The sequence below is a fragment of the Cervus canadensis genome, chromosome 12, assembly GCF_019320065.1.
Source record: "Cervus canadensis isolate Bull #8, Minnesota chromosome 12, ASM1932006v1, whole genome shotgun sequence".
NCBI lineage: Eukaryota > Metazoa > Chordata > Mammalia > Artiodactyla > Cervidae > Cervus > Cervus canadensis.
This window is the reverse complement of record NC_057397.1, coordinates 10,517,737-10,543,646: the sequence shown is the minus strand read 5'-3', so window position 1 is coordinate 10,543,646 and position 25,910 is coordinate 10,517,737. Positions and strand designations below refer to the sequence as shown.

Genomic DNA, 25,910 nt, shown 5'->3' with positions numbered 1-25,910 from the left:
GAGCCTGCACACCGCCAGAGGCAGAGCCATCCAGGCCCCCGTCTGTGGCTGGCAGATCAGCTGTGTGGGGGCACTCAGGTCGCTGAGTTGTGGCCGCACCTGGGACCTGCGGTGTGCTGAGTGGTGCAGCCACCGTCTCTGGCCTCTGTTGTGGCCACACAGGACTGTGTTCCCATGATGTGCTGCTGACAGACCCTGGAATTTGAATCGCATGTAAATTTCATACACGAATAAATTTCAGTGTATAAACCATTCATTGCCCACCTGCTGTGCAACACCAGGCACTGGAGCTGGATGAGGCCCACTGGCTGTAGTCAGCTGCTCTCCAGCCTGAAGTGGAGTGTGGGCTCCCCACCAAGGCCAGCCCAGGGGACCTGGCAACCAGGCCCAAGCCCTTCTGCGCCCCACTCCGTGTCCCCTGGGTCCCAGCCCAGCCTGGAGCCTAGCCCGGAGGCCACCGGCCAGAGCTCCAGCTCCTCGCTGGGCCTGGGGCTGTCCCAGGTGAGGACAGTGGGTTCCATCGGGGCACCGTGGGAGGGGGCGGTGAGGGTGCGAGAAACCCTGCCCAAGTGCAGGCAGACCCGCGGCAGGAGCTGTGGTGGGAACCAGAGGGCCGCACCTCGTTCCGAGGAGTGTCTCTAAGTGGCTGTACTTCTGTTCATGTCTCCTACTCACTCTGCCGCACTTCAGCTCCTCACCGTCAGGAGCGCTCCTCGAGAAGGACTACGAGGTTTACCGGGACTACAGCGCGGACGGCCACCTTCTCCACTGCAGGTAGGCCCTGCCTCAGGCCTGGCCCTCTCCCGGCCGGGGGTGGTTTTCCTGGCAGTTCTCGGGTGAGCTGGAGAAGGGTCTGGCCCAGCAGGAAGTGACCAGCTGGATGTGCAGAGCGCGCCAGGCCCTGCCCTGGCCCGTGGGACACAAGGAGAGGCTGTCGGGCCGCTGTGTGGTGTGAGGTACTGTTGTATCCACGGTACTGGCCCTGGTGGATCCCTTGGAGGTTCCTTAGCCTGTGGTCCCCCCCGGAGCTCCAGGCGCGTCGGAGTGTTTTCCAGGCCACGTCGGGAAGACTGGTGCCCGCCAAGTGGGGCGGGGAGGCGGGCCTGGGTTGGCCTCGTTGGGCATTGGGGTTTCCAGATATGACGCCCAGGACCTTGGGCACAGCAGCAGCAGGCTGAGCAGGGGCGTCCCCTGGGTCAGCTCGTGTGTCCAGGCTGGAGCAGGCACCTCGTCCTGTAGCTGATGGGGGCCGGACGGGGTGCTGGGCCCCTGGGGAGAGGGATTTGGAGCGCAAGGGGCCTTTGGCGGTTTGCTCAGTTTAGAGATCAAGACTGGGTTTGTTGATACAGGGAGGGATCTAAGCCTGCCTAGGCCAGCAGTGTGGCTGTGTTCACGGGCGTCCTCGCTGGTCACTGGGAGACTCAGGTTTGACTGGGGTTTGTGGGCAGAGAGCTGATGTGGTCTTGCGGCCTGTGAGCGGGGCCCACGTCGGGGGCAGAGGCTTCCCTCCGAGCTAGTCCACGTCCCTTTTCCTGCCGCTCTTCCAGGGCACTGAGCATGGGGCAACGCTTCCCTGATGAGGCGCCTCCAGAAACAGGCAGGAGGCGGTGGGAGGGAGTCTTTCCCCAGAGTGCCTCTTCCCCAGCAGAGCCGACAAGGAATTGGGGCTGAGAGAGAAGGCTAGACCTCCTGCTGGGTCTGCAGGTGGTGGTGAGGGGCTGTGGGGGTCGTCCTGTGGGAGGGGAGGTGATCAGGGGCTGGGAGAGAAGGACAGGACTCTGGCTGGGCCTGGGGGCGCTGAGGGGCATCGGCTCTCCATGACCCAGGCCGTCTCTGTGCTGCTGGGGGTGCATTTCCCTGAGACGGGCCGGCACCCGCCTTTCTGCTGCCCCGTGCCTGCCTCTGCCCCGGCTCCTGGAGTGCTCTGGGTCGGGACACCACCCCACCCTCCTATCTGGCTGCTGCAGCCCTGCCTGCATTTGCTGGGCAGTGGACCATGTGCAGTGTCTCCTGTGTGCCCCTCTGAACCAAGGCTGTGATTTTCCATGTGTCCTGCTTTTAGTCCTCGTGAGAACTCGTGAGGACCAGGGTGGAAGTGGGAGGTGATGCCCCACAGCCCAGGAACCACATTCTCAGTTCAGTCCCAGATCTCTCAGATTCCAGAGCTGGTTCTCCAGGTCTGCAGGCATGCTGCCTGCCGTCCTCCGCTCTGCTTGGCTGGTCTGTGCGGCTGGCCAGGAGCAGCCTTGGGCAACCAGGAGCTGAATTCCCAAAGGGAGCCCGCCTCCCAAGCCCTGCTCACTCTCACCCTGGTTCTCTCAGTCCTGCCTTACCCACGGCCAACAGTTAGGACTCGTGGCTCAATCAGAGGACAGAGGCACAGGACCAGACTGCACAATTGGTTTCTTAGGATGCTTGGGATTTCTACTTTCTGTGATGGTGGATTCACTTACCTGAGACCAGCCTGTACAAGAACAAAATAGACCAAATTTCTGTAGGCATCAGAGATCCGCAGAGGAGCCAAGACCTGTGGCCGTGGTCTGACAGTCGGTGCAGTCCAGAAGACTCCCTCAGGAGTCTCAGAGGGGACAGGAAGGCTCTGAACAAGGCTGTGCACACAAGCTTGTTAACCTCGGCAAAATAAACCAGTTCTGTAAAAGATATAGTATGCCAAAACTCATAGAAGAAGAAATACACAATCTGAACAGGTGTGTATCTGTTAAAAGAGATTGAATCAATAATTAATGATCTTCCAAAAAAGAAAGCAGAAGTTCTGAATGGGTTCACTGGTGAGTTCTACCAAACATACATGGAAGAAATTTATGAGTTCTCTGCAATCTCTTTCAGAAGATAGATGCATAGGGAATACTTTCTCATTCTGTGAAGCCAGTATTACCCTAATACCAAAATCAGAAAAACACAAAAGAATACTACAGACCTGTCTCTCTCATGAACATAGATGTAAAAATCCTCAAAAAAAAAATTAGGAAATCACTGCTGTATAAAAAGAATTATATATCATGACCAAGTGAGATTTATCCTAGGTATGCAAGGTTGGTTCAGCATTTGAGAGTCAATATAATCCATTACATCAGTAGACCAAAGGTGAAAAATCATATCTCAGTTGGTAAAGAATCCACCTGCAATGCAGGAGACCCCAGTTCAATTCCTGCGTAGGGAAGATCTGCTGGCGAAGGGATAGGCTACCCACTCCAGTATCCTTAGGCTTCCCTTGTGGCTCAGCTGGTAAAGAATCCACCTGCAATGCGGGAGACCTGGGTTTGATCCCTAGCTTGGGAAGATCCCCTGGAGAAGAGAAGGACTACCCACTCTGGCCTGGAGAATTCCATGGACTGTATAGTCCATGGGGTCGCAAAGAGTTGGACACAACTGAGCGACTTTCACTTTCACATGATCGCATCAACAGTTACAAAAAAAGCATTTGGTAAAATCCAACAGCCAATCATAATTTACAAACAAACTTAGTAAAGGAGGAATATGTGTGTGCTTAATCGCTTCAGTCCTAAAAAAAAATCGCTTTAGTCCTGTCTGACTCTTTGCAACCTCATGGACTGTAGCCCACCAGGTTCCTCTGTCCATGGGATTCTCCAGGCAAGAACGTTGGAGTGGGTTGCCATGCCCTCCTCCAGGGGATCTTCCCAACTCAGGGATCAAATCTGTGTCTCTTACATCTCCTGCATTGGCAGGTGGGTGCTTTACCACTAGTGCCACCCAAAAAGAGAGGAACTCCCTTAACTTGATAAAGAATATTGATGAAGAACATCTACAAAAAATTTACAGCTAGCATCACACTTAGTAGTGAGACGCTCAAAGCTTTTCCACTAAGATCAGAAGCAAGGCAAGGGTTTCCCTTCTGACCTCTGGTGCTCAGCATCATATTGGAGTTCTTTGCTAATGCAGTAACAGAAGAAAAGGAAATGCAGGGTATACAGGTTGGGGAGGAAAACATAAAGCTGTCTTTGCCTGCAGATGACTTGATCACCTATGTAAAAAATCTTAAAGAACTGACAAACTCCTAGAACTAAGTGGTTGTATAGCTAGGTAGGTATAAGCTTAAGACATAAGCTAAATATGCAAAAGTCCATTGCTTTCATATATACTAGCAATGAACAAGTGGAATATGAAGTTAGAAACAGTAGCATTTACATTAGTATCACCCAGAATGAAATACTTAGGTGTAAATGTGACAAAATATGTACAAAATCTGTATAAGGAAAACTTAAAATTCTGATGAAAGATATCACAGAAGCATTGAACAAGTGGAGGAAGGACTCCACTCTTTGCAACCTGACCTATAGATTCCATGCAGTCTCAGCCAGAATCCCAGCAGGCTGTTTTGTGGATACTGACAAAGTGATAATAAGATTTCTCCAGAGAGGCAGAAGACCCAGGACAACCAACACAATACTCAAGGAGGACAAAGTTTGAGGAATAACACTACCTGAGTCCCAAGACTCACTATAACTCTGTTGTAAGCAACACAGGGTGGTATTGGTAAAGGATAGACCAATTAATGGAATAGAATGGAGAGACAACCAATGGACCACCATAAATATCATCAGCTGACCTTTGATGAAGGGGTAAAATCAATGCAGTGGAGCCAAGGTGGTCTCTTAAGAGACACTGCTGGAACACCTGGACGTCCACACACAAGAAAGTGAATCTGGACACGGACCTTACACCCTTCATGGAATTAACTCAAGATGGGCCACAGACCTGAATGTGAAACAAAACTGACTCCTAGAAGGTAGCAGAGGAGAAAACCCAGTTGACTTTGGGTTTGGCAGTGACTTTTTAGGTACAACATTAAAGGCACGAGTCATGAAAGAAACAATTGATAAGCTGGACTGTGTTAAAATTAAAAATTTCTGCTCTGTGAAAGACGAACTAGGAGAAAATGTTTGCAATAGACACAAATGATAAAGGACTGTAATATGAAATATACAAAGAATTCTTTAAATGGAACAGTAAGAAAACAACCTTCTTTTAAAATAGGCAAAAGAGCTGAACAGACACCTCACCAAAGAACCTATACTGTTGGCACAGAAAGCATGTGAAAGATGCTCCACATCACCTGTCAGCAGGAAATGCAAAGTAAAACAAGAGTGAGATACCTCTGCACGCCTATTAGAGGAGCCAGAAGGCGGACACTCTGACACCAGGCGCTGGCGAGGGTGCGGGGTAGGGGAACCCACAGTCAGTGCTGGTGGGAGCGCAGGAGGGTGCAGCCCCTAAGACTGAACACAGGGACTTCCTTGGGGTTCAGTGGCTAAGAATCCCCCCTTCCAAGGCAAGGGGAATCAGGTTCAGTGTCTGGTTGGGAAACTAAGATTCCACATGCCACAGAGCAGCTAAGCCCATGCAGCCCAAGTGCACCCATACTTGAGCCTGTGTGCCACGACTGGAGAGATGCCTTTTCACTGCAGGGAAAGATCCAGCATGATGCAATGGAGATTTCATGTGCTGCAACTAAGACCCGACTCGGCCATAAATAATAAATATATTTTTTTTAAACCTGAATATAGTCTAAATGATTTGGCAGTACTGCTCCTTGGTATTTACCAAAAGGAGTTGACATTTTATGTTCATATCAAATCCTGCACACAGATGTTTATAGTATCTTTATTCATAGTTGCCAAAATAAGATGTCCTTCAGTAGGTGAATAGAGAAGAAAACTGTGGTCCATCCAGACTATGGCTTATACAACACTAAAAAGAAATGAGCTGTCAGCCGTGAAGAGTCACAGAGAAGCATGTCACAAAGCGAAGACACCAGCCTGAGAGCCTGCACACTGCGTGATTCTACTCCTGACATTCTGGAGTCAAGAGTGTGCAGGTTTTCAGATTGCCTTCTTTGGAGGCCAAAGATTTGCTCATTGATTTGGCTTCAGATTTGCCTCCTATGGAGACAGTGAAAAGATCAGTGGTTGCCAGGGATTTGGGGAGGGGGATGAGCAGATATAGCGTGTGGGGGCAAAGAAAATGCTCTGTATGACACTACAATGGTGGATACATGTCTCTACATTTATGCAAACCCACAGAATGTACAACAGTAAGAGTGAGCCCTAATATCAACTAAGAACTTTGGTTGATTACAATGTGTCAGTGCTGGTCCATCAGCTGACAGCAGATATTCTATCTCTTCCGAAATGCTGATAATCGGGGAAGCTGTGTGTGAGTAGGTGCAGGGAAAATGTAGGTGCACGTGGGAAATGTACATTTTTTTCTCCTCGGTTTTGCTGTGAACCTCAAAGTACTGTTAAAAAAAAAGTTAAATACCAATAGATATTCTAGAACTGAAAAAAAAATAATAAACTAAGAACTCAGTAGATGGGTTCTTAAAAGGTTAGTCAATTAGACGGTATATCAGAAAAAAGTCAACAGTGTGGAGAGGCCAGGGGATGGAAAGTACAGGACACAGCCCAAGACCTTGTGGAGCTCAGTGCAGGAGACAGCACCGGACTCCCAGAGAAGGAGAGAGGAAACGGGATGGAAGTAATATTTTATGGTCAGGAGTTTCCAGAAATCATAAAATAGGCCAGACCACAGACTGAAGAAGTGCTATGAAGCAGAGACACTGACACAAATGTTCCAGATACTAAATGTAGAAAGTGAAAGTCGCTCAGTCATGTCTGACTCTTTGCGACCCGGTGGACTATACAGTCCATGGAATTCTCCAGGCCAGAATACTTTGCCTTCTCCAGGGGATCTTCCCAACCCAGGGATTAAACCCAGGTCTTCCGCATTGCAGGTGGATTCTTAGAAGGAAATCTTTAAAGCAGCTGGGGAGTTTCTTGAGGGGGCAGGCGGAAGCGGGGCGCCTCACGCACTGCTCTGGGCCTCTTGGTCTGCCCTGTTGTGGCTGGTACAGCCATGGGACATGGGGCTGACCGTTAGTTGGTGGGCATGGTGTGTGATCAAGTCCCTGTATCTCCAGGGGCAGTGTCTCTGTGTTGTCATCAGGCAAGTAAGACTCAGAAGAGCCTGAATGCCCCGAGTGCCCCCTGCTAGGTGGAGGGGCCGGGATCTGGGCACACAGCTCCCCAGGGCCATGGGCGCCCTTAGGAACGGGGAGCGGTTTTACCATCTTGGTCCAGGTGCGGAGTGCTGAGCCCGGCGGTGGGCAGTGCCAGCAGGGCAGCCAGCCCTTCTGGACTCACAGGGGCCTGTGGTTGGAGTCCAGGCCCTGAGAGGTGCTGCGCTGCGGGATGATCGGCTGTGCTGCGGGAGCAGGGTGGGTGCTGAGCCCAGGATTCCAAAGCCACAGAGGCCTCTGGGAGCTCCCCCGGCCCCCGGCGCTTCTGTCCAGGAGTAGTTCTGTGCCCGGTTCTGGCCTGGACCAGAGCAGAGCCTCTCACAGGGGCCCTGGAGGAGCGTCCCCGTGGGCAGCAGCAGGAGAGCCCTCGGAGGGCTGCTGGGCAGACCCGGGAAGTGTGTGAGGGGAGCTCCCAGGCCAGGGGGCAGCTGCTCCAGGCTGCACGACCCGGGGTCAGGGCCTCAGCAGTGAAAGGTTAACAGCTCATTATAGCACCCGGCAGTACCAGGGCCCACAGCCTACAGCCCCTGGCCTCACACCTGTGAGGTCAAGGGGGGTGGTCATGAGTCCAGGCTGGCGAAGGGGTCAGATTTCCACCCCAACCCAGGAACCTGCCCCCACCAGACTCCCCTCAGGTAACCTGCCCCCCCAGGACCTTCTCAGGTAACCTGTTCCCTCCAGGACCCCCCCCAGGTAACTTCCCCCCAGGGCCCCCCCATATAACCTACTATCCCCAGGACCCCCCAGGTAACCTCCCCCCAGGCCCCCCCCACATAACCTGCTACCCCCAGGACCGCCCCCCCACATAACCTGCTCCCCCCAGGACCCCCACCAGATAACCTGCTCCCCCTAGGACCCCCCCCAGGTAACCTGCTCCCCCCAAGAACCCCCCCCAGGTATCCCCCAGGTAACCTTCTACCCCCAGGGCTCCCTCCAGGTAACCTGCCCTCTGGCCAGCTCCCCAGGTAACCTGCCCTCAGGACCCCCCGCCCCCCAGGTAACCTGCTACCCTCAGGACCCCCGCCAGGTAACCTGCTCCCCCCAGGACCCCCCCCAGGTAACCTGCTCCCCCCAAGAACCCCCCCAGGTACCCCCCAGGAAACCTTCTACCCCCAGGACTCCCTCCAGGTAACCTGCTCCCCCCAGGATCCCCCCAGATAACCTCTCCCCAGGACCCCCCCCAGGTAACCTTCTCCAAGATCCCCCCCCAGGTAACCTGCTCCCCCAGGTAACCTCTCACCAGGACCCCCCCTCAGGTAACCTGCCCCCCGGGATCCCCCCAGGTAACCTGCTCCCCCCAGGGCTCCCTCCAGGTCACCTGCCCCCTGGCCAACTCCCCAGGTCACCTGCCCCCCCAGGACCTTCTCAGGTAACCTGCTCCCCACCCCCTACCAGGACTTCCTCTCTCCGCTGGAACTCGGGCACCAAGGAGCGCATGCTCATCAAAGTTGCCGACAGGGAGCCCAGCTTCCTCTCCCCCCAGGGCAACGGCTACACCCTGGACAGCCAGCCTGGGGGTCGCTCCCGCAGACCCTCTGGAGGACAGCACTCGCCCAGCCTGCAGACCTTCACCCCTGACGCGGACAGCCCCGTCTTCTTCCCAGAGAGGAGGCCGTCGCCTTTCCCGAAGAGGGCTGAGCTAGGGAGCTGCTCCCCGCTCCTGGCCCAGCCCCGCCGGCCAGCTGGAGACTCGCAGCCTTCCTCACCGCGCTACGCCTACGAGCCTCCCCTCTATGAGGAGCCCCCTGTGGAGTACCAGGCCCCGCTCTACGACGAACCCCCTATGGATGTGCAGTTTGAGGCCGGCTCGCCCCGGCGGTCTCCTGGCCGCAAGCCACCCAAGCCGGCCTCCGCGTCGCCCTACCAGCAGCTGGTGCTCACCAGGCAGAAGTGCCCTGAGCGCTACCTGAGCCTGGAGTACAGCCCTGCTGGCAAGGAGTACGTGCGGCAGCTGGTGTACGTGGAGCAGGCCGGCTCCAGCCCCAAGCTGCGGGCAGGTCCGCGGCACAAGTACACGCCTCACCCGGGGGGCGGCTCCCTGTCCCTGCAGCCCAGCCCCTGCCTGTTGCGCGACCAGCGCCTGGGGGCCACGTCCTCGCTGGGGGTCATGTCTGGGGACTACAGCAGCATGGAGGGGCCTGAGCTGCGGCCCGCCCTGCCGCCCACGCCCCTGCCCCAGGCCCAGGATGATGCCATGTCCTGGTCTAGCCAGCAGGACACCATGTCTTCGACGGGCTACTCCCCCGGCACGCGCAAGAGGAAGAGCAGGAACCCCTCTGTGTGCCATGCTCCCAGCGCCCCGCCTGCCGAGGGCCCCGGGGACTGCGACCCGCTAGGCCAGCAGCCCCTGACGGAGGAGCGGCCTCTGTGTGGACCCGGCCTGATGCCCACGAAGCGCACGGAGGGGGAGGCGGGGGACGGGGAGGGCCCCCGGGGCCCGGCTGAGCCCTTCTTGGCGCAGGCCCGGCTGGCCTGGGAGGCACAGCAAGCCCATTTGCACATGAAGCAGAGGGGCAGCTGGGACTCGCAGCAGGACGGCTCGGGCTACGAGAGTGACGGGGCCGTGCCGCTGCCCATGCCTGGGCCCGTGGTGCGTGCCTTCAGTGAGGATGAGGCGCTGGCCCAGCAGGAGAGCAAGCACTGGCAGAGGGGTGCCTTGGACAGGCTCGCCTTCCCGCAGGTCCTGCTCGAGAAGAGCGTCTCTGTGCAGACCAGCCTGGCCTCCCCGGAGCCCTACCTGCACCCCTCTCAGGTAGGCGCTCACAGGTGGGTCCTGGGCAGGGGTGGGGCAGGTCAGCACCCTGAGATGTGGTGTAGCCTCACGGTTCCTGGCAGGCCTGAGGACCGATGGTAGATGGCTGTCGGGGTCTCCACCAGCACAGAGGTCTCTCCCCTCAGCTCCTGGTGAGGCCCAGCCGGTGCTGCCTGGCCACCAGGGGGCCTAAGGCACGTCCTGATACCAGGACACAGAGGCAGTCACCCGCCCTCTGCTCCCTGAGCCTCTGCCTGCCACCTGTGAACAGGCGCAGTGAGAAGCTGTGCAGGTGGAGTGCCGGATGCTCCTTGGTGGCCAGAGATTCCCGGGGCCAGGCTCCTTAGGTGCACCCCCAGCCCTAATGCGGAAGACATGCCATGCCCAAGAACCAGGACATCTTAGGTGGCCAGTGTCCCCTGGGGCAGGGCCACCTTAGTGCCCTCCAGACTGGAGAGTTCAGAGCCGCGTCTCTGTCTGTGGCTTGTAACACAGGAGGGCATCAGGACAGACGGGCAGGGCAGGGGCGGGTGGTTGGTGGAGTGTGGGCAGCTGCGTCCTGCGGCACCCAGCCCCCAGTCTGCTCTGGACGGAAGGACACGTGGGCTCTGAGGGCCTGACTGAGGTCCATGCCGGGTGCTGCCAGGGGAGGTGGCTCCCTGCCCCAAGGGTTGGGGAGGCTATGCAGGTGTGGGCACGACCTGCCAGGAGCCCCCCCAAGAGTACCGAGTGAGTGCGCTGTGCAGAGCGGGGAGGGGCCATGGGCATCCCGGCCCTGCCTCTGATGCCTGGGAATCCTTGTTGTGTCTTTGTTGGGGAGAGGGGTGCGGCAGTGGCGGCCCAGAGAAGGTTGTGTTCCTGTCAAGCATGGTTGGCATCTGGGGCTTTCTCTGTTCTTGAGGGGCTGCCCTTCCCACTTGAACCAGCAGAAGCCACAGCGCCTTCCCCCCAGCCTACCCTCATGCACGGTCGGCCCCCTGCCTGGGGGGCCGTGTGAGTCCGGGACACAGTGTCCCCTAGGCCTCCCCACTGGGCCGCACGAGCACCTCCCACTCCCAGACTGTGCTGGCCCCTCAACCCTCGGTCTCTCTGGACCAGGGCGGGCGCCTCCTGGAGGCCGAGCCCCCAGGGAAAGGTTGGTCCCGTCTCAGCCTCGTGAGGCGCTTAGACCAGGGTGAGGAGGGCGGACCCTGGGTGGGTGGGCAGACAGGTGAGGACAGCGGACATGGCTGACGTGGGCAGATGGGTGAGGCGGGCACACAGGAGTGAGGAGGGCGGACATGGACTGAGGCAGGCAGACGGGTGAGGCGGGTGGACAGGGGTGAGGAGGGCAGACAGGCGAGGTGGGCAGACATGGACTGAAGCAGGCAGACGGGTGAGGCGGGTGGACAGGGGTGAGGAGGGCGGACATGGACTGAGGCAGGCAGACAGGCGAGGTGGGCAGACGGGCGAGGTGGGTGGACAGGGGTGAGGAGGGCGGACAGGGGTAAGGTGGGCAGACAGGGATGAGGCAGGTGGACAGGGGTGAGGTGGGCGGATGGGTGAGGAGGGCAGACATGGACTGAGGCAGGCAGACGGGAGAGGTGGGCAGACAAGGGCGAGGAGGGCAGACGGGTGAGGAAGGCAGACATGGACTGAGGCAGGCAGATGGGTGAGGAAGGCGGAGATGGACTGAGGCAGGCAGATGGGGGTGAGGAGGGTGGACAAGGGTGAGGCGGGCAGACAGGGTGAGGCGGGCAGAGCTGAGTCCCAGGCCTCTCTCCTCCAGCAGCGTTGGGGCCCGTGTGGGGTGGGGGCCACACCTCTCCACTGGCTGGCTCATGTGGGCCCCTCTGTCCCCCAGTCTGAGGACCTTGGCACCTGTGCCCAGTTCGAGAGCAGCCGGCAGGCCCGGAGTGTGATGCCCAGCGCCAGCTGTGTGTTCCCCACCTTTACGCTCCGCAAGCCATCCTCGGAGACAGACATCGAGAACTGGGCCTCCAAGCACTTCAACACTCACACACAGGGCCTCTTCCGGCGGAAGGTGTCCATTGCCAACATGCTGGCCTGGAGCAGCGAGTCCATCAAGAAGCCCATGATTGTGACCAGCGACCGCCATGTGAAGAAAGAGGCCTGTGAGGTCTTCAAGTTGATCCAGATGTACATGGGTGACCGGCGTGCCAAGGCAGACCCGCTGCACGTGGCCCTGGAGATCGCCACCAAAGGCTGGAGCGTGCAGGGCCTGCGGGACGAGCTCTATATCCAGCTGTGCCGGCAGACCACCGAGAACTTTCGCCTCGAGAGCCTGGCCCGCGGCTGGGAGCTCATGGCCATCTGCCTGGCCTTCTTCCCACCCACGCCCAAATTCCACTCCTACCTGGAGGGCTACATCTACCGGCACATGGACCCTGTCAACGACACCAAAGGTGAGGATGGCCCAGGCGGGCACTGGCTCTGCTGCCAGCTCGGGGCGGCTGTGGCGGGGCCCCTGCCTGGGCTCAGTGCTGGGCCCACAGGCAGCAGGTGCGCAGAGGCACCGCCTCTTGAGGGCACACCCTTGGCCTCCGCGGGGATGCAGGGTCCTCAGGGAGCCCCTCTCGGCACGGAGGCCCTGAGGAGAGCTGCGGCAGGCGTGCCGCCATCCCGGCCGCTAGCTGACAGGTGTGGCTGCGTGTCGCACCTGCTTCCCCACCAACCAGCGTCCGCTCCCTCTGAGGCCCCATCCCAGTTGCCCTGCCTGATGAAGGCACTTACGGCATCCACCCTGGCCAGGCTCACATTGTCACTTGAGGCCATTTCAGGAGGGCTTCTGAGAGCAGCAAGGAGCCGGGCACTCGGCCCAGCACCAGGTCTGAGGTGACCAGCAGGCTGTTGTGGTGCTGTGAGCTGAGATGGCCCCGAGCTGCGTCAGGGGTCAGAGGCTGGGACTGTCACAGACAGTGACCTGCCGACGGCTGCCTGGGGCTGAGTCCAGGCTGCGTCTGGAGGCCATGTGTCTGGTCTGTGTGGCCCTGACTTGACCCGCGTGGGGAGGACGCTGGGCCACAGTCCTGCCAGCCAGGTGGTGCATGTCCTGGGCCTGGGCCAGCAGCCCCATGCAGTGGCTGTCAGCCACCCTGTGCTCCTGAGTGTCCTCTGTGCTGTAGGTGGCTTGGGAGTGGTCACCTGTCCTGGTCTGGCTGGGGCCTTGCCCCTGACGAGGTGTGGGTGCCGAGGCATGTGCACACAGTGGGGAGAGCTGCAGGCAGTGTGGGTCCTGGGAGGCGCGTGAAGCACAGGGACCGTCCAGCATGCCAGCTGTTTGGAAGCAGATCTCAGAAGCCTTGACATTTTCACTCAGGTGTGCGCCTTTGGAGGCAGAATCCCTGAACACCACAGACAGGTCTCCCCAGGTTGCTCCCGGGGTGAGGCAGGCAGCCTGGGTCTGTCTCTGTCCTCTCAGACCTTCCCAGGAGCAGATGGGCCCTCAGTAGCTTCATGGTTCACCTCAGCCTCTTCCAAAAAGGCCTTGAAATGTCCCTGCTGTGAGCTGGAGGTTTGGAAGTGTGTGCCCACTGCTTAGCACACAGCCCGCGGGGCTCCAGCAGTGCTGCTGAGTGACAGGTGAGTGAGCGGTGGATGGAGGCCAGAGACTGCAGGCCGGCCCCTCTCTCGCCGGGGCACTCGTGTCCAACAGGACACTGCCGCTGGCTCCGAGGTCAGTGAGCCTCTGTCCTGATGTCTGTGCTATGGGAGCCGGGTGGAATCGAGGCTCAGCCTAGCAGCCATGGCTTCCCAGCCCCGGTGGTCTCTGTCCGCAGACCACACTGGGTCTGTGTGGTTCTGTCAGCTGGGTCCTGTGTCTGGGCTGTGAGGTCTGGTCTAACATCAGTAGCACAGGGTTGCCCTCCCGTCAGAGCCCTGTCTCCAGCTGTGAGACCCACTCCTGGGTGAGCAGCTGCTGCTCGTCACCAGCCCAGATGAGCATCCTCGAGAGAATGTGGGTGCTGGCTGCTGGTCAGGAAGACAGGCCCCCTCAGCCCGGGGGGACGAGCCTGTGCCTGGAAGGACATGCAGTCTGTCCCAGGAGCAGTGGTGAGGGCAGAGCTGAGCTGGCTCCCACACGTGGGGACTCACCCCAGCCGCACCCTGCCTTGGCCTCAGAAGCTGAGGTTCATCTGCCAGCATGTGTGTGACATCTGCTGTGTGGTCACGACCTCGAGGGACCAAGGTACCCCGCAGTGAACCCAGGTTCATGTGAGCTCCCTCCCCCTGGCTTAACTTTGTCTGACGTGGTCACACCTTTGTGCCAACCACCCCCAGGTGACTCACGGCTTGTGTGCCCTGGAACCCCCTAAGCATGCTGTCAGCACAGGCGTCCCAGGGGTTTGGCGACAGCACACTGACTGCAGCTCCTGCAGGAGCACCCTGAGGGATGCTCAGTGCAAGCGCCTCATGCCTGCAGCAGGTATTTATCCTCCGGGTAAAGATGGCAGGCTGAACACATGCATTTACTTGCATCCCACCTTGAGTTCATGGTAAAAACAGTGAAGGAATCTTTTAAAGACAAAAAAAGAAACCTCACAAGGAAACGTGAAATACTGCAGTCACTATGGAAAATAGAATGGCAATTCCTCAAAAGATTAAAAATAGAATTAGCATAGGACCCCACAATTCCACTTGTGAGTATATACCCCAAATAATTGAAAGCAGAGACGTGAATAGATATTTGCACACCTGTGTTCATACCACCATGTTCACAACAGCCAAGAGGTAGAAAGCAGCCAGTTATCCATTGATGGATGAACAGATAAAATAGAATGTCATCTGTACATACGGTGGAGTATTATTCAGCCTAAATCAGTTCAGTTCAGTTTAGTCACTCAGTTGTGTCCGACTCTTTGTGACCACATGAACTGCAGCACGCCAGGCCTCCCTGTCCATCACCAACTCCCAGAGTTTACCCAAACTCATGTCCATTGAGTCAGTGATGCCATCCAGCCATCTCATCCTCTGTCATCCCCTTCTCCTCCTGCCCCCAATCTTTCCCAGCATCAGGGTCTTTTCAAATGAGTCAGCTCTTCATATCAGATAGCCAACGTATTGGAGTTTCAGCTTCAGCATCAGTCCTTCCAGTGAACACCCAGGACTGATCTCCTTTAGGATGGACTGGTTGGATCTCCTTGCAGTCCAAGGGACTCTCAAGAGTCTTCTCCAACACCACAGTTCCAAAGCATCAATTCTTCGGCACTCAGCTTTCTTCACGGTCCAACTCTCACATCCATACATGACTACTGGAAAAACCATAGCCTTGACTAGACGGACCTTTGTTGGCAAAGTAATGTCTCTGCTTTTAATATGCTGTCTAGGTTGATCATAACTTTCCCTCCAAGGAGTAAGTGTCTTTTAATTTCATGTCTGCAAGCACCATCTGCAGTGATTTTGGAACCCAGAAAAATAAAGTCAGCCACTGTTTCCACTGTTTCCCCATCTATTTGCCATGAAGTGATGGGACCAGATGCCATGATCTTTTCTGAATGTTGAGCTTTAAGCCAACTTTTTCACTCTCCTCTTTCACTTTCATCAAGAGGCTTTATAGTTCCTCTTCACTTTCTGCCATAAGGGTGGTGTCATCTGCATATCTGAGGTTATTGATATTTCTCCTGGCAATCTTGATTCCAGCTTGTGCTTCCTCCAGCCCAGCGTTTCTCATAATGTACTCTGCATGTAAGCTAAATAAGCAGGGTGACAATATACAGCCTTGACGTACTCCTTTTCCTATTTGGAACCAGTCTGTTGTTCCATGTCCAGTTCTCTTGCTTCTTGACCTGCATACAGGTTTCTCAGGAGGCGGGTCAGGTGGTCTGGTATTCCCATCTCTTGAAGAATTTTCCACAGTTTATTGTGATCCACACAGTCAAAGGCTTTGGCATAGTCAATAAAGCAGAAGCAGATGTTTCTCTGGAACTCTCTTGCTTTTTCGATGATCCAGCGGATGTTGGCAATTTGATCTCTGGTTCCTCTGCCTTTTCTAAAAACCAGCTTGAACATCTGGAAGTTCCCGGTTCACGTATTGCTGAAGCCTGGCCTGGAGAATTTTGAGCATTACTTTGCTAGTGTGTGAGATGAGTACAATTGTGTGGTAGTTTGAGCATTCTTTGGCATTGCCTTTCTTTGGAATTGGAATGAAAACTGACCTTTTCCAGTCCCGTGGCCACTGCTGATTTTTCCAAATTTGCTGGCATATTGAGTGCAGCACTTTCACAGCATCATCTTTTAGGATTTGAAATAGTTCAACTGGAATTCCATCACCTCCACTAGCTTTGTTTGTAGTGATGCTTCCTAAGGCCCACTTGACTTCACATGCCAGGATGTCTGGCTCTAGGTGAGTGATCACACCATTGTGATTATCAGGGTTGTGAAGATCTTTTTTTGTACGGTTCTTCTGTATTCTTGCCACCTCTTCTTTTTTTTTTCCAGAGAGCTGGAGAGCTCAGGTTTATTATGCCAGCGGGCCCAGAGGAGTTAACACTCCAAGCTCTGAGCCTTGCCACCTCTTCTTAATATCTTCTGCTAGGTCCATACCATTTCTGTCCTTTATTGAGCCCATCTTTGCATGAAATGTTCCCTTGGTATCTCTACTTTTTTTGCAGAGATCTCTAGTTTTTCCCATTCTATTATTTCCCTCTATTTCTTTGCACTGATCATTGAGGAAGGCTTTCTTGTCTGTGATGAACTATGGACGGAGGTTCGTGACATTGTACAGGAGGCTGTGATCAACACCATCCACAAGGAAAAGAAATGCAAAAAAGCAAAATGGCTGTCTGAGGAGGCCTTACAAATAGCTGTGAAAAGAAGAGAAGCGAAAAGCAAAGGAGAAAAGGAAAGATATACCCATTTGAATGCAGAGTTCCAAAGAATAGCAAGGAGAGATAAGAAAGCCTTCCTCAGCTTAAATAGGGAAGGAAATTCTGGCACAGGTTACAGTATAGATGAACCTTGAAAACATTAGGCTGAGTGAAATAAGCCAGACCCCAAAAGACAAATATTATGTGAATCTACCCATGAGGTCCTTCCCTGCATGTGTTCAGTCGCTCAGTCATGTCTGACTCTTTGCGACCCTGTGGACTCTAGCTCACCAGGCTCCTCTGTCCTTGGAATTTTCCAGGCAAGAATCCTGGAGTGGGTTGCCATTTTCTACTCCAGGGGCTGTTCCCAACCCAGAGACCGAATCTGCCTCTCCTGCATTTCAGGCGGATTCTTTACCACTAGCACCACGTGTCCCTGGAGCAGTCAAATTCAGAGAGACAACGGGGGTGCCGTGGGTTATAGGGAAGGAGAAATGGAGGGTTGTTTGAGTTGTAGTTTCCACTTGGGGAAGAAGTACTGGAGGTGGGTGGTGGTGATGACACAGTGACACGAATGTGGTTAATAACCTGAACTGTACAATTGAAATTGTTAGAATGGCAAGTTTTATGGTATGTGTGTGTATATATATATATATATATATATATATATATATTCATAATAAAAATACTAAAACCCACCAGGACAAAGACAAGGGAAGAGGAAAAACAATCATGTTTTGGAAGCTGAAAAGCAAATGGACAAGTGGCTGGAAACTCACTTGGCAGACCAAGAAACGTGGATCCCAAGCAGGTGGTTGGGAAGCTGAAAAGTTGAAGCAGTTGGTAAACCCTGAAAAGTTCAGCAGTAGGGGCAAGCATCCTCCAGCAGTGGTATGAAAGTGGGAGTGACCATGGAAGGAAAACAGAGGGACTAGCTGAAGGTCTGTTTAAGAAACAAAGTACCTACAACCAAGCAGGCAAAGCTAAAGACTCTGGACCCCAGAGCAGGTGTGTTATTTGCTCAGTCGTGTCCGACTCTTTGGGACCCATGGACAGAAGCCCGCCAGCCTCCTCTGTCCCTGGGATTCTCCAGGCAAGAATACTAGAATGGGTGGCCATTGCCTTCTCCAGGGGATCTTCCCAACCCAGGGGTCAAACCCAGGTCTCCTGCATTGCAGGAGAGGTTCTCTTTGAATCACCAGAGAGGTTCTCTCTGAACCACCAGAGAAGCCTAGAGTATCTGGACTCAAATCTCAGCCGCTTTTTAAAAATAACCCAGCTCGCTCGCTCGCTCTCTTTCTGCCGCCATCTTGGTTCCGCGTTCCCCGCACAAACTGCCGGGTGAAGCCCCAGAAACCGTCCCTGCTACAGAGCAGGGGTTGCCACAGCGGCAGGCTGAGACAGGGTCTGGAACAGAATCTGATAGTGATGAATCAGTCCCAGAGCTTGAGGAACAGGATTCTACACAGGCAACCACACAACAAGCTCAGCTGGCGGCAGCGCCTGAAATCGATGAAGAACCAGTCAGTAAAGCAAAACAGCCGGAGTGAAAAGAAGGCACGGAAGGCTGTGTCCAAACTGGGTCATCGACAGGTTACAGGGGCTACTAGAGTCACTATCCAGAAATCTAAGAATATCCTTTTTGTCATCACAAAACCAGATGTGTACAAGAGCCCAGCTTTAGATAACTACATTGTTTTGGGGGAAGCCAGGATTGAGGATTTATCTCAGCAAGCACAGTTAGCAGCTGCTGAGAAATTCAAAGTTAAAGGTGAAGCTGTCTCAAACATCCAAGAAAACACACAGACTCCAACTGTACAAGAGGAGAGTGAAAAGGAGGAGGTTGATGAAACAGGTGTGGAAGTTAAGGACATAGAATTCGTCATGTCACAAGCACATGTGTCCAGAGCAAAGGTAGTCCGAGCCCTGAAGAACAACAGTAATGATATTGTAAATGCTGTTATGGAATTAACAATGTAACCATCTGAAAAGAGGACCTTTTTTTGGTGTTTCAAAAGAGTAACTGCCGCTGGGTTTGAAATTTGTACTGTTTCTATCATTAATAAAATTATGGCTTCTTGTTGGATGAAAATAATACTAAAAATAATCCATATGCTGAGCCATGAAGCAAGTCTCAATAAAAGTTAAAGAATATGAGTCAAAGAAAGTGTGTCCTCTAACCACAATGGAATTAAACTGACAATCAGCAGCACAAAGATAGCTGGAAAATCCTTGAGTATTTGGAAACTAAACATGATATTGAACAATTCATGAGTCAAATAAAAATGAAAAGAGAATGCAGAAAGTATTTTGAACTGAAAGAAAATAGAAACAAAACATGTTAAAATTAGTGTGATGGAGCTAAAGCAGTTCTTAGAGGGAAACTTACAGCACCTAATGTCTGTACTAGGAAATATCTCAAATCACGTAGCTCCTACATTGAGAAACTTCAGAAAAGAGAGAGAGGAAATTATGCCAAAAGTAAGGAGAAGATTAGAGTAGAAATCAATGAAAGAGAAAACAGAAAAAACAATGTGGAAAATCAGTGAAACAAAAACCTGATTCCTTGAGAAGGTCAGCAAAATTAACAAACCTCCATATGGACTAATCAGGACAAAAAGACACAAATTACCAGTATCAAGAATGAGAGATCACTACAGATTCAACAGATGTTGAAAGGATAATAAGAAAATACTGTGAACAACTTTTATGTCAGTATATTTGACAATTTAGAGGAAATGGACAAATTCCTCTAAGAACACAGACTACCAAAGATCACTCAGTAAGAAATAGATAACCATAAAAATCATATATCTACTAAAGAAATTAAATTAGGACTTTAAAACTCTCCCACAAAGAAAATTCCAGGCCCAAATGGCCTCACTAGAGAATTATCAAATGCTTGCTTGTGCAGCAGTTCTTTACCAACTCAGAAAACAGAAGTGGAGGGACCGTCTCCCAGTTCTCTCTGTATCAAAATTAGGAACATTACCAAAAATTTGAAAAAAAAAAAAAAGCACGGATAGTATCCCTCATGAACATAGTACAAAAACTTAACAGTATTTTTAGCTAATTGAATTCAATAATATAGTAAAACAATAACGCATCTTGAGTAAGTGGGATTTATCTAAGAAAGGAAAAGTTGGTTTAACATTCTAAAAATCAGTGTGATTCGTCATATTAGCAGAATAAAAAAAAATCATATGAGCGTATCAGTTAGTGGAGAAAAAAACACTTGACAAAATCCAGCATTCCATTCCTGACAAAAACTCTGAACTGGGAAGAGAAGGCAGCCTCTCCCACCTAGCTACCTGTTTATCTGCCCAAGCCCTGTCAGCAAGGGCAGTGCCACCCCATAGAACTGAGCACACCTGACCGACAGCTCTTGGTCTCTAGCATTTTCCATGAGAAGGAACCAGAGCTCTTTAGAGAAGCAACTGATTCTAAGGCTGGGGTTGGGAATGTACATATTGTTGTTCGGTTGCTAAGTCGTGTCCGACTCTTTGTGACCCCGTGGACTGCAGCACGCACACCAGGCTTCCCTGCCCTTCACCATCTCCGGGAGTTTGCTCACACTGATGTCCACTGGGGGGAGGAAGTGCTGGAAGGGATGAGGGTTGACACAGGGCTGTGTTACAGAACATAGCTCCCAGGGCCAAAGCTGGAGCACTGAACAGCAGAATAAAGCATACTGGATTATAACCCAAAGTGTAATTAGGTAAATAACAGCTTCCCCATCCAGGGGAATTACAAATAATTTATGTAGGTAAGGGGGTCCACTGTGACAGGAGGGAGCTCCCACCTCAGTGTGGACCGTGTACCCCAACTTCCTTCCGGAGTGTGGGACAGGGGAGGAGGGGCTGTGTCAGCGGTGCCAAGTGGGAGGCGCCCTGACCGGCCAGAGAGGGGAGCCCGGCCCCGCCTCCTGCTCAGTGTCCCCTCAGCCATGCAGGAACCCCACGGCTGGCCTGGGGCCTCCTCAGGGTTCTCCCCACCCCTTCCGTCCTGTCGGCCAGAGGGTCAGGAACTGACCACAGTCCCTCCCCACTGCCCGCGGGCATCTTGCTGGCGCCTCCCCAGCCACATGGCCAGGACAGGCCTCACACCCACCCCTGTCCCAGGAGTGTGAGCAGGACACTCGCCTCCACCCCTCGAGGAGCCCCGCAGGCTGGGCCGTCACCCCAGCCGCCCGGGGTCAGCCCCGCGTGGGGCCGTGCGGGCTCGTGTTCCTCTGTGTTCTGTGGCCTCACCCTCTGTTTGCTCCCCAGTGACCCAGCACATGAAAGCGCTCCTGGAAAGGAACACTAAGAAGAAGTCCAAGTTGAGAAAGAAACCCAAGCCTTATGTTGAGGAGCCGGATGGTAGGGCCTCTCCCGCAGCCCCGGGTGCTGCGCTGCACAGCTCTGCTCTCCGGCTCGGCCGCCTGGCCCCCTCTCTCTAACCACTTCTGGGCTGGGGCGCGGGGGTCACTAACTGCCAGGCCTCCTCCAGAGGGGGCTGAAGTCTGCTTGTCGACAAGGCTTCCTGGGAGAGGCCGCGCCGCCCTGTCCCGGCCTCCGCGGTGCTCAGTACACTCTCCGGTGTGCATGCTGGGCGTGCAGTGCAGAGGGCCTGCTGGAGGCATCCCCTGGTGCGGGAGTGCCCTGGGGGCCAAGCCGGGCCTCAGTTCCCTGGCAGGGCCCCCAGCACACTCAAGGGTTCCCCAGCCTCCCTCCCCCAGCATTCCCATCCCTGCCCTTCTCCTGGGGCCTAGCTCAGGAACCCCACCCCTGCCCAAGCTCCAGGGAAGCCCTGTTAGCCCAAGGCTGTGCCTCCCCCACCAGGAGAGCCAGTGGTCCATTGCTGTGCCGTGAACTGCCCCTCTTGGCCCCAAGATCCTGGGACCAGCTTCCAGCCCACCTACACCCAGTTACCCACACTTGCCTCACTCTTCTTCCTCTGGGAAGTGCCTGGCTGTCTGCTGCCCATGCCAGGAGAAAGGGGGCAGCTGCCCTCTGGGATCCCAGGGCACCCTTGGGCCACTGTCATCGGGGGTAGGAGCAGGAGGGGTTCTGAGTTCCTGCCGGAGCCAGTCCGCAAGAGCAATGCAGCCATGAGCGGGGGCGGGGGTGATCGGAGCCCTGAGTGGGTCCGAGAAGGGAGCCAGACCCTTGGGACCCCACAGAGCATGGGCCAAGAGGCAGCAGGTTCTGACCATACTTAGTGGTCTTTGAGGTTCATGGCCTGGGCTCTGGCACAGCAGCAAGGCCCTGGGAGAACTGCTTTGTCAGCCTCTGGATGCGGGGCTCAGAGCAGAGTCCCCCATGCTTCCAGAGGGTTCCCTGGCCTGGACACTGGATGCGGGGCTCAGAGCAGGGTCCCCCACACTGCCAGAGGGTTCCCTGGGCTCAGGGCAGGGTCCCTCACACCGCCAGAGGGTTCCCTGGGCTCAGAGCAGGGTCCCCCACACTTCAGAGGGTTCCCTGGGCTCAAAACAGGGTCCCCTACACTGCCAGAGGGTTCCCTGGGCTGGATGCTGGGCACTCAGCAAACACCCCATAGTCCTGGCCCAGGAGGATGTGCCCTGGGACTCCAGCAGTGGTGGCTCTCAGCTAAGTCCTCACTGTGCCAGATTCTGAGGTCGGCCCTTAATGGGCACCCGTCCCCGTCCTATGGATAGGGAATCAGGCTGGAAAAGGCTGCACCACCACCACCATGTGAGAGGTGCAGGAAGCCCCATGAGACCCTATGGCAGAAGGTCAGGGCAAGTCTGCCCATGGGCCCCAAGCCCAGGGACAGAAGCAGTCGCCCAAGGGAGTGGGGGGGCTTGCACCCAGGACGGGGAAGGGAGCGCTGCTGCCTGCTGCCAAGTGCTCCCAGTGCTCAGGGTGCAGCCCAGGTTCCTTTTGCTTAAGCACTATCTCCTCTCCCTGAGCCCAGAGCTTGCCCACGTGGGCCACGTGGGTCATGGGTAGGAGGTTCCCCAGCGCTGTGTCCCAAGTGGACTAATGGGAGGCAGCAGCTAGGATCTCTGCCAGGGGTCTGTGAGTCCCCAGGGACCTGAAACAGATTCTTCAGGGTTTAAACATCTAGAAGAAACATTTTTCATTTTGGTTCCTCTAGACCACCATCACCAGTTATGACAGCTGTTCTGTGATAACTAGAAATGAAAAGGTTTTCATGGATGAGACATGTTTGTGTTCTTCACACTGAGGTTCAAGGAGCCCCATGTCCTCCGACATCTCAAGAAACTGCTTCCTTTGGAAAAGACTCTGTTTGGATTTGAGGTTTTGGTCCGGAGCCCCCTAGGCAGGTGGCACTCAGCAGAGGCAGAGTCTTACAGGGAAGGGGCCTGACCTGAGCCTGGAGGCACATGGTCCAGCCCCTCTGTCTGTGGCCCGGGACAGCCCGGCCCAGGTGGCTCCACTGTCCTGTTGCTCCTTCCCTTGCCTGCCTAGGCCAGGAAGGATGTGCCCACATTTCAGACCGTCCCTGGACTAGGTCTCTTCCTAGCCCCTCTCCCCTCAAATCTGGAAAGACCCCTGGCCAAGGTGCTTGAGGCCTTGCTCTGCCGCCCTCCTTGACCACCAGCTAGGCAAGGGCTTCTCTGCTGCCAGGGATGGGGTGTTAGAAAGCCTCCCTCCTTGAGAAAAAAGACCCGTCCTCGCATCACCTTTAGCCCTCAGGCAGAGTCCTGAGTGGTTCTTCCCCAGCATTACCCTCCCAGTGAAACCCAGGTTTAGGACTTGGGGCATCCGCTCCACACTATCCCCCTCCCACATGGGCCAGGCCCTGCACCTCCCTCTCCCTGACTCCCGCCCAGGCAGCCTTCAGCCACATGGGCATGGGATCCTGCGGGCTAAGGCCTCTGCCTGGGCTGCCCAGGGCCTCCCGCTGGAATCAGGGCTACAAGAAGGCCTGCAGTCCAGCCAACCCAGAGCTCCATCCTGTGTGGCCCTGGGCAGTGGGTGCCGAGTGCCTGCAGGCCTGCTGCACACAGAAATCCCCCTTCTCGGGGGCTCCCCAGGCCCTGCCCTATCTGGCCTGCCACTTCTCCGGGGAAACACTGCACCCCCAGACTGCCCTTACTTGCTAGGGGGAGGGTTGGGTGGGTTGGCAGAGGGCTTCCTTCTTCAGTCTGGCTCCTCCGGAGGGGAGGGTGGTGCCTCCTTCCCTTCCACATAGGTTTACTTCAAAGCACAGCCCAGGAGAGTAAGGCCCTGGGTGCCCACGTTCTTGCAAGAGCCACCTTTCCTCGCCCCTCTTGCTGCTTACTCTCTTAGTCACTGGTTGGCCTGCAGCCCCTGCTCTTACATGTCCACACCAAGCCAAGTGTACCATTCTTTTCTAGGGGTGGCAATAAGCACATATGCCAAGTACTGTTACCACAAGCTGCAGAAGGCAGCCCTGACCGGGGCCAAGAAGGTATGAACTCCCTGCACCGCCGGGCAGAGGTGGGTGGGCACCCTGTGCTCGTGAGGCCCAGACAGAGTCCAGTGGGAGGTGGGGCTGCAGACTTGGGAAGGGGGCAGGTGGTGAAATGAATGGCTCACAGGGCATAGGGCACCACTTGGAGCTTCTGGTGCTGTAGGTGGCCCAGAAGGAAGCCACCATGTTGACTTGAGGGCCAGGAAGTTGGGGTACCCTGGCTCTGGCTAGGCAGAGGCCTGGGGCTCACAGGAGAGGCGGGTGAACTGGGGTAGGCCTTGCTGGGGTGTCAGGGGACGGAGGGCTGGGTGCTTGGCCACACTGGCACAGAGCGCTGGGCTGCCTTTGCAGGGGCTGAAGAAGCCCAACGTGGAGGAGATCCGACATGCCAAGAACGCGGTCTTCAGCCCGTCCATGTTTGGCAGCGCGCTGCAGGAGGTCATGAGCATGCAGAAGGAGCGCTACCCTGATCGGCAGCTGCCCTGGGTGCAGACCCGGCTGTCAGAGGAGGTGCTCGCACTCAACGGTGACCAGACGGAAGGCATCTTCAGGTGCCCTGCAACCTGGGCCCTGGGTGTGGGAGCCTTGGGTATCTCCACCAGTCTTGGGCAGTCAGGGCCACTGGGCACTGGGTCCCTGCCTCAGAGGAGCACTTCCGAGAGGCCAGCATGATGGAGAGAGGCACCTTGGAGCAAATGGAGAGGCTGGGCACAGGACTGTTCCCCCTGAACTACATCATGCCCGAACCCAGGCAGGGGAGCTGGTCTGGGACAGTGATCCTGCAGAAATGGCCACCAGGGCCCCAGAGGGCACTTGGACAACAGCAGGGTCTGGAAAAATGCAGCAACTCTAAGCAAAGGGTCCTCACCTGTGAGTGGAGATGATACCTGCCCCAAGGGGGTGGCACATGGCCAGTCACCTGCCGTCATGACTCACCTGCCCAGGACAGGTGGGGAAACAAGCTTGTGGGTTTGGGCCTCAGGGATCATTCCGAGAAAGGGATCTGCATGGGGGTAGTCAGCAGCAGGATGAGGGCCTGGGGCAGGGGACCCCAGCCACACCTCCCCTCTGGTAGGAAGGAGGTCATTCAGGCAGAGAGGGGTCATGAAGCCCTGACCTGGAGCAAGCCCAGCTCCTCCTCCCTGAGACCTGCCATGTGCTTGGCAGAGTACCTGGGGACATTGATGAAGTGAATGCCCTGAAGCTACAAGTGGACCAGTGGAAGGTGCCTACAGGCCTGGAGGACCCCCACGTCCCAGGTGAGCCCCCAGCCCCCTCAGCAGCAGGAGCAGCTGGAATGGTTCAGCCCTTGCCATGGAGAAGGGGCAGCCCTCTGATCCATTTCCAGTGCAGAGATCCGCTGCCGTTGGTCAGTCTCCGTGGCTCACAGTGGCTGCACAGCTCTCTTGATAAGTCCTCTCTAGAACATTTGCATGTCCTTCAGGACAGTGTCCCCACGCTCGGGGTCAGTCCTGGCAGTCAGGACTAGGAGCCCACTGGCTTCCGGCCAGGCAGCCCACACCTCTGTGTGGACACCTCCAGTCTGGTCCTGCCCCCTCGGCGCCAACACACACACACTGCCCCCCACGGCCCCGTTCACCCCTTGCTGCTGCTGGTCCCCGACGGCCCCGCACGGCTGAACACCCCGCACTGCGTTCCCAGCGTCGCTGCTGAAGCTGTGGTACCGGGAGCTGGAGGAGCCCCTGATCCCGCACGAGTTCTACGAGCAGTGCATCGCGCACTACGAGAGCCCGGAGGCCGCCGTGGCCGTGGTGCACGCGCTGCCCCGCATCAACCGCCTGGTGCTGTGCTACCTCATCCGCTTCCTCCAGGTAGGCGGTGGCGCCCCGCCCCTCCGCCCCGCCCCCTCCACGCCCCGCCCCCTCTG

At 55.6% G+C, this 25,910-nt stretch overlaps 1 protein-coding gene and 1 pseudogene across 5 annotated transcripts in view; both read left to right on the top strand.

Moving 5' to 3' along the window:
• Positions 1 to 25,910, top strand: part of ARHGAP39 (Rho GTPase activating protein 39) — a 55,233-nt gene that overhangs the window by 27,715 nt on the left and 1,608 nt on the right. For 3 of the 5 annotated variants that reach the window (XM_043484248.1, XM_043484247.1, XM_043484250.1), the window contains exons 4-11: positions 691 to 774; positions 8,453 to 9,809; positions 11,653 to 12,214; positions 20,884 to 20,976; positions 23,946 to 24,019; positions 24,374 to 24,573; positions 25,190 to 25,281; positions 25,685 to 25,854. In XM_043484248.1, the coding sequence (XP_043340183.1) occupies positions 691 to 774; positions 8,453 to 9,809; positions 11,653 to 12,214; positions 20,884 to 20,976; positions 23,946 to 24,019; positions 24,374 to 24,573; positions 25,190 to 25,281; positions 25,685 to 25,854 (2,632 nt within the window). Of the gene's footprint in view, positions 1 to 690; positions 775 to 8,452; positions 9,810 to 11,652; positions 12,215 to 17,317; positions 17,947 to 20,883; positions 20,977 to 23,945; positions 24,020 to 24,373; positions 24,574 to 25,189; positions 25,282 to 25,684; positions 25,855 to 25,910 lie in introns of those variants that run through there. The other 2 variants (XM_043484249.1, XM_043484251.1) reach the window with 2 other exon arrangements.
• LOC122451478 lies at positions 17,527 to 20,317 on the top strand (annotated as a pseudogene).